Genomic DNA, 12,930 nt, shown 5'->3' with positions numbered 1-12,930 from the left:
GGGATGCTGGTCCCGCTGGACCAGGGACCCCCACTTTGAGAACCACTGGTAGTGTTTGTTTTTATACCAAGTTGTCCCATCCTCTGCTTTTTTCATATATCACTGTTGCCTTCTTCTCTTAATGATACGTCCGGGCCTGGGCTGACCTCAGGACAGCAATGTGACTGACCCAGGGGAATAAGACAGATGGTTGGTTTTTTTTTTTTTTTTTTTTGGCCTTTCTTTTTTTAAAAAATAATTGTTATTCATTTAGAATTCCCGTAACAATGCATTCACCATTTTAAAGTGTCTAGTTTCATTTCGCTTCATATTTTCATAATATGGGGTAACTACCACCTCCCTGTAGTTTCAGAACATTTTCAACACCCCAGAATAGAATCAAATCCTCTAAGCAGTTATGCCCCAGCCCTCTCTTACACCTGGTGACCACCAGTGTGCTTTCTGTTTCTGTGAATTTACCTCTTCTAGAAGTTTCTAGAAATGGGATCATACGAGGTCTTTGCACTCTGGCTTCTTTCCCTCAGCATAATTTTTTGAGGTTCATCCACATTATGTAGCATCTATTAGCCCTTTGTTCCTTTTTGTGGCTGCGTAATATTCCATCCCGTGGCTCTGTCCCTGTTTGTCCGTTCATCTGCTAATGGGGATTTGTGTTCTCTCCATGCCCTGGCTATTGTGAATGATTCGGTCATGAACCTTCGTATCCAAGTACTTGTTTCAGTCCCTCTTTTCAGTTCTTTTGGGTATGGGCCTGGGGATGAAACTGCTGAGTCATATGGTCCAATTCTGACACCAGTTCTGTCATGTGTTTGTTTTTTTCTCCAACACCACCAAGCAGTTTTTTGATACCAGCTGAGTGTCCCACGATTTGGCTCAATTCTAACCCAGTCTACCTGGAAACACCATCAGACACAGGCTTAGGCTGAGAGCTTAGTCCTACATACTGTCCCTTTCCCCCATTACAGATGCCAGTCAGAAGGCCAGGCCATCACCTGTGCTTCAGATCTCTGACTCTAGGTTGGAGGTCCAGCGACCCCCTCCCTGGCTTCTATGGATTTGCTGGGGCGTGGGGGGCACGGGAGTTGGGAAAACACTGTACTCACTAGATGACTGGTTGATATAAAGGCACATAACTCAGGAGCAGCCAGATGGAAGAGATGCATAGGAGACGGATGAGGAAAGCTGCCACGCTTCGTGCCCTGTCCAGAGTGCCAGTCTCCCAGAATCCCTGCGTGAGCTCCTCCCCGGGGCCCTCCAAAGCTCTCCTTTGGGGCTTTTTAGGGGACTTCATTACACAGTCGTGACTGATCGAATCACTGACTATTGGCCATTGATTCCACCTCCAGCCCCTCTCCCCTCCCTGGAAGTCGGAGTTAGAACTGGAAATTCTAACCGTCCCATCACAAAGTTAGGTCCCCTGTCAAAGAGACCCCTCCCTCCCTTAGGTTCTCTAAGTGTTTTTGCCGGGGTCGCCACATTAACATAACAAAAGACACCATTATCTCTGTCTTGGCTTAAGGAATTCCAAGGATTTTAGGAGCTCTGTACCAGGACTGGGGAAGAAGATCAAATAGATCTTCTATAAATCACAATACCACACATAGTAATTCCATGTTTTAAGCTTGTGAGGAACTGCCAAACGATTTTCCACTGAGGCTGTATATTTTCCCACCAGCAATGCTCAGGGCTTCTGATTTTTCCACATCTTTGCCAACACTGGTTGTTCTCCTCTTTTCTTTTCTTTTCTTTTTTATTATGCTGATGACTTTTACTTTTCCTTCCAGTCCCTTCCTGTCCACTCCTGACTCCTGTCACTGCAGATCTGAACATAACTGAGATTATTGGTTATGTTAAATGTAACTGCCTCTCACCTGCTCCCCACCCCACCCCCCAGCAGGCACCCCTTCTCTGACCACTCTGGTCTCACCAGGGTCTTGAGCAACAGCCTGGGGAGGGAGGTGCTTTTGTCCCTACTCCAGATATGAGAGAAACGTAGCTCAGAGAGGCAGACTAACTTGCCCAAGTAGACAAGCCATGATTTAATGCCTTCTGATGCCATCCAGTGCTCAGGTCACCACACCAGAGTATCTTCGAAGCAGCTTAAGCTCCTTAAAATTCCATGCAAACTCATGTGCTTGTGGAAATTTTTCTGGGGAGAGACCCATCACTTGCCTGTACTCTCCCAGGGGACCCCAGGCTCTCACCACGGCTCCTTTTTCCATTGTCCCCCCGCGTGGGTTCCATCAGAACTCCCTAGAGCATTTTTGCTTGGGTACAAAGGAGAGGTGGCCTTCAGTATGGAGGTGCCCTATTAGAATGGGATAGAGCAGAGGTGAGAACTGGGCCCCCCAGGTTCAGGGGGTGGGGGCGGGGATCCTAAGTGTAACGTCCAGTGGCCACCTTGTGGCAGGAACTGTGTCACCCTTAGAGGCCAGCTATACTGGGGACGGATGCCACGTGCCCAGCCACTGCAGCATCCCTCAGAAGCAGGGGACCGAGGTTGGTTGCCAAGGCTTCCCGCAGACCATGTTTCCATGGAGGGACAGAAATCAGAGAAGGCTGTTGCCTTGGAAACCCTGTTGGCAGCAGTGACTCAGCTGGTCTGTGGCAACCTTCTGCCCTCCGAACCTGCAGTTCCTCCAAGGAGTTCTGAACCCCAGTCAGGATGGGTCTAAGGGGACAGCAGCCCTCCTTGCACACGGTCTCCTTCTGCCCCCAGGGGCCGCTGAGGTGAGGATGAAAGACCGGGCCTGTGCTGAGCTCAGCTGGTGTCTAGTGTGTGCTTGGAGCCTGGGGCAGCTGGGAGTCCAGAGGTGGGGGGTGGCACACATGACCCGGGAGAGAGGGTGTCAGCCATTGCAGTCAGCCAATGGTCCCCAGCTTCCTCCCTCCCATTGCCATGCTGTGTATGAAATACAGAGGGAAGCCTTCAGTACCTTCACTGGCCAGCCTGCAGTGAGAAGGCAGCCGGATGTTTCCAGACCTCTTTCCGCCTCCCTGTGTGCTTGCAGCCCAGGGCATCAGGAGGCTGCAGCCGGGGTGACGTGCCCCTCACACCTTCCTTACACCCCTCCCACCCCAGCTCCACCTCCCAGAACCGAGCTGTCCTTCAGGCCCCAGCCCTCTTAGCACCATCTTGCCCCCTTACCCACCCCCATCCGCCACACTCTGTTGGCAGGAACGCTGACATCCCATACTTGGGCTTAGCTCCAGGCCACTGCCTTGCTGCCCTCTGCCCAGGACATTCTCCCGCGTTCTCTGCTTGGCCAGCTCAGGACCCTCCTCCCTCCCTCTGCCCCAGACCATTCTGGATGCCTCTGGACGGTCTGGGCAGCATTCCTCGTGGTTCCCGTGCCGCCCCCTGTTGCCCTGAGAGGCCCAGTCTATGCACTGTTTACACTGGGGCCCAACCCGAGCCGGAGCCCACACAGAAACACTTGTTGAACAAGAGGCGTAGATGTCCTCCTACCCTCTTCCACCCAAGCCTTTCTAGGATGTGCGGCCACTGGGCTCCTCTGTCTGTAAGGCTTTCAAGATGCTTATCACATGCTGCCCCCTACTGGTGATGGGGCTCACTGCCCTGTCAGATGAGTTGAGGGTTTGTTTCCCAAGAACTGTGAGTTGTGGAGGGCAGGAACTACACCAGATTTCTTTTCCATGACTCCAAGGGAAGTTGACAGGGCCAGAAAAATAGACGCTCGGTAAATATTGAACAAATACATGCTCTGAAATTTGAGAGTTGCATTAATTCTGCAGCTGGAAAATTCTGTAGCTATCACACCGGGCAGCCCTCACGGTGCCTGGGTCCCTAATAATAACAATGAGAGCAGTGGTCACTAATCCATCCTGAGCACCGTTCCAAGTGTTCGCCTCACGCCATTTAAAACTCACCCAACCTACGGAGGCGGGAGCATTATTATCCTCACTTCGACAGATTGCGGGAACTAGGAGGCACAGAGAAGTGAGTAACTTGCGTGGGCTGAGGTCAGCTACAGAGTCTAGGCTCTTAATCAGTCTCTGTGCTGGCGCTCTTCCCCCGGCAGCAGCCAAGACAGTGGCAGTGAAATAGTAGCAAAACGGTAATAGTAGGAATAGTAGTAAGATAGTTGTAAATCATGTTAGTACTAGGAGTAGTAACCCTAGTGGGAATAATGTTTTTACCGTATTTATCTTATTAGAATTTGATGTAATTATTGCCCGTAGTTACCATAATAATATGCGTACCATTGAATATGGTATATAAATACAGATGTGGGTATATGGGGGTGTACGGGTATGCACGTATGTGAGTACCAAGCATGATTCTAAGTGCTTAGATACATGAACTGATTTAATCCTCCTGCCACTACTCTTGATCCTCAGAACCTCCAGAGAGGTTAAGAGAGTCACATAGGATCACCCAGTTAGTAAGGGATGCAGCTGGGGTTCCAGCCTGGCAGTCCAGTCCCAGAGTCTTTCAATTGCAGGAGACGTGGGTGATGGATAGCAAATCGAGGCCAGTGTCTGCAGCCTGATGGTAGGGCTGCCTGCAGAGGGCATGAAGACAAAGCATCAGCATCTGAGAGGGCTTGCTGGATTGGTCCAGAGGGAGGCTGAGGAAGGAGAAATCCCTGTTGCGGGCCTGTGTGACCTCAAGAAAGTTGCTTAGTCTTTCTGTTCATTCGTTGTCCCTCTGGTATAATGCGGGAGATGATGGGCTTTTGCAGGAGCTGCGACAGGTTTGGGGGTATTCGTCAGCAAGGAACTTAGCATCTTTGCCTGGAAGGATCAAAGGGAGCTCTGGGACCTCTGTTAACCTCCCCATTGGATGTCACATTAGCGATCCCTGCCCCTGGACTCATCCCAGCACTCCCACCTGTACAACGTCCTTCATTCTCGAGGCAGGGCCCATGTTGCCAGGCCTGGGGAAGGAGGGCATGCTTCTCCAGGGCTGTTTCCTCGGGATGGGACTGACCAGTCCTGCAGGCCTTCAGGGAGGCAGGGCCAGGTGTCTGCTTTTTCTGCTTGCCGGGCCGGGATAGGATGCATAAACCTGCCAACTTTTCAGTGCCTTTCTGTCTTTTCTGATTCAGGTGTGGAAAAGGGAAGCTAGAAGACGGGGATAGCATCAACCTGAACGACATCGAGAAGGTTCTCCCAGCCTGGCAGGTAAGTACAGGAGCAGAGTCTCCAACCCCTCCAGCCAGGTCCGGATCCTCGGTGTGGGCAGAGCCTACATGTTCTTTTGGCCCCTTGCTCCAGCAGGGTGGGACTGGGTGTCCCTGAAGCAGTGGGTGGGTAGGGGTAGGTGCCCACCGACGGCCAGGCTGTCCCATGGTGATGCGTGTGGCAGCACACTCTTGGCTGTGCTGTAGGCATCGGTGGCAGGCCTGAGAGCTCCCAGAGGTGAAACGGGGCCGTGCTCTGGCAACTCGGAGCCCTTGGAAATTTTCTGTCCCTTGACCTGAAGTCTCTGCAGGTGAGGCGTCCTGCGGTGTGTTCTAGTGGGACTGGTGGGACTGCTGGGATTTCCAGCATGGTCGGGGCTATTCTTAGGCTTTTGAAAAGTGGAGTTGTCCTGCCAGCCTCCAGGTGTCCTCTGTGCTTGCTGATATTATCATCGATTGGGCTCCTTTCCCTGAATTAAGCCAGGCTCTGGGACAATAGGATCCACTCAGCAAAGAGCAGATCTGAGTTCTCTAGATGTTTCTGGTGCAGAAATAGTAGGAATCTGCATCCGGGCATGACACTGGGACCTGCCACAGCCGAGTAAGAACCAGTCTCCAAGGTGACTGAGCCCACCCCGCCAGTGATCTGCCACCACACTCACCACAGCCCGCTTTCCTTCCCACCTGAATCTCATGCCACTTCACCTTCACCCATTCTCTCCCTCCTCCCTTTGTGCTTGTCCCATTTGGGGGGTTCAGTGTCCATGCCTCAGGCCCATTAATGGGAGACGATCAAATGCCCAGTCAAGGTCTCAGCAATCTGAAGAGGATGGGCCTTGAGCTAGTTTTTTCTTTGTTTTTTCTACTTGGCGTTTATTGTCCTTCTTAGATCTTAGATCTATTAATCCAATTTGGATAACCTTCAGCCACCATGTCCTCCCACTGCTGGGATTCCAGTGATACGTCTACTGTGTTTCTTCCTATTTTCCCATGGCTCCTCAAACTCTGCTAATTTTTTTTTAAGTCTTTCTTCTCAGTGTGCTTCATTTTGAATAGTTCCCATTGCTGTGTCTTCAAGTTCATTAGTCTTTTTTTGCAAAGGCTAACCTAGCATTAATACCATCTAGGATATTGTTCATTTCGGATATTGTGTTGTTCATGTCTAGAAGTTCCGTTTAGATCTTTTTTTCTCTGTCTTCCATGCCTCTCTTCTTCCTGCCCATGCTTTCCCCAATCTTCTTGAGCATAAGGAATATATTGATAATAACTGTTTTAAGGTTCTTCTCTACTGCTTCTGCCATCCATGTCATCTAAGTGTCTGTTTGTATTCATTGATTTTTCTCCTGGAAATATTTTTGTATGCGTCCTGGTGATTTTAGATTAGTTGCCAGGTATTGGGAATTTTACATTGTTAAGTGCTGGATTTTGTTGGTATTCATTTACGCATCCAGGGGATTGGTCTGGAACATAGCTAAGTTACTTCAGAAGAGTTTGATCTTTTCAAGGCTTGTTTTTAAAGCCTTGTTAGGTAGAAGGCCTTTAGTCTACGATACCTCTTACTCCACTACTGAGTCAATACCCTTCTGAGATTGCTTCCCAATAGAAGTGTTTCAAACTCATCCACTGGGAACACAGAATGTTTCTAGCCCTGTGTGATCTCAGAGGATTTTTCTGTCCATTCCTTTTAGGAAGCCTTCTACTGGCTCTGGAAGTTTCCCCACACACATGCATAAATTAGTGCTCAGCCAGAGACACGATGGTCTGCAGATTTCTGGATTTCTCTTCTCTTGTGCTCTGCCTTGAAAATTCTAGTTGCCTCAGACTCCCTGAATTTTGAACTCTGTCCCCGTAACTCACTGAGACCACTTGGCTCTGTGTAGACTACTCCCCCTGGGTTGTAGTCTAGAAATTCTCTTCCAGGCACCAGACTGGAGCACAGATAGGGCTCACCTCATTACAAAGGGAAATGTGTAACCTTCTGGTGGAGAAACCTGCCAGAGTCTAATTTGACCATATGACTGAGGTTAACATCATTAGCAACGGGATGGGTAGCCACCATGTGCTGTCTGGTGTGCTGCATGGGAAATCCAACAGCATTTCCAAGGGGTCTCCTGCTAAGAAAGCATGGCCCGAGTCTGATCATAAGGAAACAAATGTAAGGACATTCCCTTGAACTGCTTGTATATGAAAGACAAGAAAAGACCAAGGAATCTTCCAGGTCGGAGGAGCCTAAAGAGGCAGACGGAAAGCCATGTGTGTTCTTTGCTGAGATCCTGGACCAGAAGACTTTATCAGACAGTTGGAGAATGTGAATGGGGATCTGGGGAAGGGGACAGTAGTGACGCCTGGGTGTCGGTGTCCTGACCTGAAGTGTTAGATGACGGCTCTATAGTGAAGTGTCCTTGTTTCTGAGAAATACACAGTAGAGGATTTGGGGGATATGGGGCTTCCTGTCTACAGCTTGTCCTCAAATGTTTAGAGAAAATAAAAATAATGGGTATGGAGATGCACAGATGAACTGAAGAGCAAATGGTGAGCTTTAATAGTCGGGAACTCTGAGTGAGGAGCATAGGGAAGTTCTTTGTATCGTCCTTACAACTTTCTTGTAAGTTTGGGAGAAAAAGAATCCGTATCTTCAGCCATGGTGTGTAGGTCAATGGCATGGAGCATCCCAGTGCACAGAGCATCCTCTGGGCTGGATCTGTATTCAGTTATCACCACTAATATAAAGCTAGCTTTGGTGCAAAAGATAAAAGGATAACGTACTCAGAAATTACTATTTTATTGCTCCATTTTTAAATGCTTACAGCATTCGTGGTTGATAGAAAAAGTTGTTTGAGAGACACAGATCCAAGTGAGAATCCAAATTCCCCTGCCCTAGGTGAGGTGTTCACCCTTTGGTGGCCTTTGAGCCAGAAGCGGGGGACATCCTGACCAGGAAGGTAACCAGTATGACCTCTTTCTCCTATTTGCTGCCTGTCTCCTAGCTCCCTGGGGAGCAGAGCAGAGTGGAGGGACTTTCATTTACGTTTGAAGGGCAGGAAGAGCTGTGCCCCTGGCTGGGGGAGGCAGCAGAGCTCAGGAGTTAAGGGCTTGGCATCTGGACCCCAGATATAGACTTCATGGCATCCTGGCCCTGCCGTTGACTAAGCCAAGGAACTGGGCTAACTACTTATCCTTGTTCTGCCTCAGTTTCCTCCTGTGTAAAATGAAGATAATGGCAGTCCCTACTTCAGAGGGGGGTTGGCGAATATTGAGTACTGAGTTCATGTGCAGCATTGAGAACAGTGCCTGGTGCTCCCTCCCGGGGTGGGCTCCCCTGGCCTGGTTCAGAGACAGGAGAGGGAGCAGTTCCCTGTGTCCCACCCTGGGCACTTTTCCTAAGTGACCTCCCAGGCAGTGCAGAAAGATTGCACTAGAAGTCAGGAGAATCAAGCTGCAGACTTCCACCCCAGAAATGCTGTCACCTCCCCTCCCTCCGCCTCAGTTTACTCATCGGTAGAATGACTCAGTTGGACTAGATCACAAGTCTGCAAACTGTGAAGCTCTTGGATTTTTCAGAGCTGCCTTGGGGGTCCTACTAGGAGTGGGGAGGCTGGAGAAGCAGTTTCAGTGGCCCCTACTTGGCCTCACCCAGAACTGCTCTGCTGGTGTCTCTAAACCAGTCTACTATGAATTGTTTCATTAGAGGAAATGGTTCTACTACTAATCCGATGGTGAGAATCATCAGGACAGCACATATTCCACATTTTCTCTCTTTCTTCCAGGGAACAATAAGTCAGCAAGCACTCCTGGTTCTCCGGGGCCGCATCTGACACTTACAGTCTTAGGGGCTTCTGTTGTGGAGGTCTTCCCCACCGTCATCTCTATATGCAGTGGGGGTCCACACAGCCATCCGGGCTTTGGTGCTCCCATGCACACATGCCACTGTGAGTCAGCTTTACCCCCGGAAAACTCGGAGCAGTTAGGTCCCTAAACCCATGGTACTGAACCTGGGCTGCACATGAGATCTGTCTGGGAAGCTTTTAAGTCTACAGCTTTCTGGTCTTACCCTAGACCCACTGCATGAATAATCTCCTACTGCATAATAAATGGTTCAACATCTAACAGCTTAAAAAAAAAACAAAAAACAAAAAACAGACATTTCCCATCCCATGTACATTCATGGGGCCAGGAATCTGGGAACTGCTTGGCTGGGGGTTCTGGCTTAAGGAGTCTCTCCTGAAGCTGTTGTCAGGCTGATGGCCAAGGCTGCAGCCATCTGAAGGCTTGACGGGGGCCAGAGGGCCTCCTTCCATCATGGCCCCTCACCCACCTCCCCCGGTTCCACCTTGTTTGTTGGCTCAACGCCTCATTTCCTTGCCCCGCGGGCCTCTTCCTAAACTGCCAAGTGTCCTCACAAACATGGCAGCGGTCTTCCTCCAAGCAAGTGATCTGAGAGAGAGAGAGCATCCAACATAGAAGTCCCGATCTTTCGTACCGGAGTCTCAGAAGTGACATGCTCTCCCTCTGCCACATGCCGTATGTCAGTTGCAAACACACCAACCCTGGCCCAGTGCAGAAGGGACTGCGCAACGGTATGACTGTCAGCAGGCAGGGGTCACTGGGGCCGGTGACCACACCCACTGACTCATACCCAGGAATGTATATTTTTTTAAAGCATCACAGGGCATTCTGCCATTTTATCAAAATTACCAGTAAGAGTCAAACTCCTAGAGTTATAGCTGGTAACACTCCTGGCACCTTTTGTACTTCATACAGGCACTGTTAGGGCAAGGCTGACAGGCTTCCTGATCCCCAAACCCAGCTGTGGCAGCGGCAAACAGTACCATGGCAGTGGCAGAGGCCCTAGGAGAGCATGTTGGGATGATTTCTCCAACAAAAGTCCGAGTTTGAGGAATACATAGACACCTTGCTAGTTAACCACCATTAGTTAACCTCCTCTGCAGGTTAGTGGTTAATTTCAGTAGTTAACCGTATCTGAAGCTTCTCTTTCCCTGGTCTCGGTTATCTGAGGTCAGCTGAGGTGCAGGAGCAGATGTCAGTGACAGCCTAACCTGACGTCACAGGCCCGCGTCCTCCACCTCACTGCCTCTCCTCACGCAGACCTGTTACCACCTCACATGGTCACGGGAAGGGTTGAGTACGGTACCATGAGATTTTGAGAGAGCAACCACATCCCTATAATTTTAATGACAGTATAATTGTTTTATCTTATTGTTGTTGATCTCTTACTGTGCCTGATTTATAAATTAAACTTAATCGTAGTCTGCGTGTCCAGGAAAATACAATGTGTGTGTGTGTGTGTGTGTGTGTGTGTACACGGTTCAGTACTGTCTGAGGTTTTAAGGCTTTAAAAGGCATCCACTGAGGTCTTGGAATGTGCCCAGGTCCCAGTCCTCGTGAGTGAGGTCTGGGCCCTCTCCCTGCAGACTTTGCCTGCCTCCTCCATGCTGCTACAGAAAATGTTCTCTGGGACTTGAATGAATGGCTAAGTAGGGAACATTGACTCCAGGGACCCCCCAGACTTAACTACTATTCGAAGGAGCTCTGGCTTATCTCTCACTGGGAGTCGCACATGGGGTGCACGTCACAGGGAGCGGTCCTAGGTAGTATTGCCTCGGTCAGGTCAGATGCTGTTACCTGGGTACCTGCCCAAACTCCCCTCCGGTCAAAGCTGAGGACCCTATCCCCGATGGCCCTGCCTGGTTGTATTTGCACAGAGGGATCCTCGGGGACCCCTATCGCTGGGACTTCTGGGGCCAAGTCCCTAGAAGCACCCAAGGACCTGGGAACAAGGCAGATAGGTGCCCCTGTCTTCTGGGTATAGTTCTTCACCCATAAAAGGTGTTTAGGTGGATAATAAGGTCTGATGCCGGTGGTGTTGACTGTCCCCGAGGTCTGCCTGCCTGTCGTGATAACTGAGGGCCTGGGTGATAGCCAGTAGACACATCTTAGCATCCGCGAACACTCGGCCGCCTCCAATGAGCTTGGGCGAGCACGGTTCCCCGACACTGCTGATGCGGGGAGGGCAGCTGGAGGCTCTGAGTGCGGTGACACGGACTTGGGGGTTCATCAGTCATGGTTCCAGGCAGTGATGCCACAGAATGGGGCCGAAGCTGAGGCCCACACAGTTGGATCTAGAATGGAATCCCAGGGGTCCCGCCTGCACTTTGGGCATTTCTGTTGGGAGCTGCGTGAAGGTGGACTGGGGTTAGCCCGCCACGTCCCAGTGATGTGGTCACTACCGTCCTCATTGCTTGTTAACCGCGGCAGTGGATCCCAGCTCCACAGAGCCTGGGGCAGCAGCCACATGGGGGACACCGGCTGCACTGTGATCTGCTCCCGCTAGAGGGCACCAGCTCGCCACTCTGGAGGGAGGCTCTTTAGGCAGACATTTGCTTCACAAGTCCCTTATCCCCAGCACCCAAAGGTGTCCTGGCCTCCCTACGGGTGCTCCGTGTGCCAAAAAAAAAAAAAAAAAAAAAAAAGGCTCAGGCCCTTGCCGGCCAGAACAAGGGACAAGATGAGGTGGGAACAAAGGTGGTCACATAGAGGTTTTAGGCACATTATCTATCAGAGGTTTTAGGGACATATCTATCTGACCTAAATGTGCCCCACTGTGCAAAGGCCCGACATCCCTCCAGCAGTCCTCCCCCCGCCGCCCCCGGGAAGGCACACCCCTTAAGCCTCTATCAGCCGCATAGACAAGGAGGGTGCCTTCCCATGGAGGGAGGGCTGCAGGCCGCATTCCCCACACCAGACTTGACCTGGGCCTGCAGGGGAGGTGCCCACTGGCGTGGGGCCTGGGGCCTTCCTGAGCCTTGGCTTCTGCCCTTGAAAAGAACAGGCACTATGTGAGGCCAAAGATGGAGCCATAATCCAGACCAAACTAAATTTGGCAAGCTCATGTGAAGCCAAGGGAATAGACTCTGAAGAAGTCAGATTCCTGCCCAGACACAACCCTAAGGCTCCTTCCCCTGAGAGGGGGTCACTCGCTGAGCAGCTTCTCACCCATGTCCCCTCAGGATCTCGAGTGCAGGGGACCACACAGCCTCAGGGCCCTGTGGAGAGGCTGCCTCCCTGTTCCCCACGTGGCCCCAGATGCTGCTATGTCTTGTACAAAACCCGAGCTGAGAAACCTTGTTCTTGAATTATCCTGCATCTTGCCCAAGGCTTCCTATAAGGGTGTATTTTGATCATTTTTTCTTGAATTCTATCAGACAAATGTGAGGTCCGCTGCCTTTTGTCTGACAAGAGGAACTGCATAACCCAACTGATTTCCCTTTTTGCCTTCCTGTGAGGAAATTTTGAAACTGAATTCTGTGCCTGCCTGCAGTTAATTATGAGCTCACTGTGACCTGGTCGGATCCCTCGCTTTGATCCTCTGGTGACTGACCTAGTTTGGTTGTAGATACTGTATAATCCCACCATCGTGTGGGTGAATAACGAGGGTCACTATGTCACGCGGGATTTCGGGCCTCATGCGTGCTGCTAAGGTTCTCTCCACTGAGGGGCCCAGCAGAGCCAGGGAAGGTGGAGTGGGAGTTCACACCTCACGAGAGTGTACATGGCCATCTCTTCACACAGGACCCACAGAGGGAACAGACCAGCTAAAGCAGGGGACAGTGAGGCCTGGAGTTAAGCACCCCATCCCCCTGCTTGGCCCTGAATAAAGACAGGATGACAGTCTCTCCCACCCCACCTCTCTGAGGGGCAAATGAGCTTTGAGAATGAAAATCCCTGCTCTCCTGAATGATGACCGGCCCCCTCCTCCCACCCG

The 12,930-nt window shown here is 50.8% G+C and overlaps 1 protein-coding gene across 6 annotated transcripts in view; it reads left to right on the top strand.

Annotated features, from left to right (window-relative positions):
- Positions 1-12,930, top strand: part of CTIF (cap binding complex dependent translation initiation factor) — a 281,960-nt gene that overhangs the window by 109,104 nt on the left and 159,926 nt on the right. For all 6 annotated transcript variants that reach the window (XM_032311400.1, XM_032311401.1, XM_032311399.1 and 3 more), the window contains one exon: positions 5,073-5,148. In XM_032311400.1, coding sequence (XP_032167291.1) covers positions 5,073-5,148 — 76 coding nt within the window. The remainder of the gene's footprint in view (positions 1-5,072; positions 5,149-12,930) is intronic.

This window comes from Mustela erminea, chromosome 13, assembly GCF_009829155.1.
Source record: "Mustela erminea isolate mMusErm1 chromosome 13, mMusErm1.Pri, whole genome shotgun sequence".
In the NCBI taxonomy this organism is placed as follows: Eukaryota; Metazoa; Chordata; class Mammalia; order Carnivora; family Mustelidae; genus Mustela; species Mustela erminea.
This window is presented reverse-complemented; position numbering and strand designations above follow the sequence as displayed.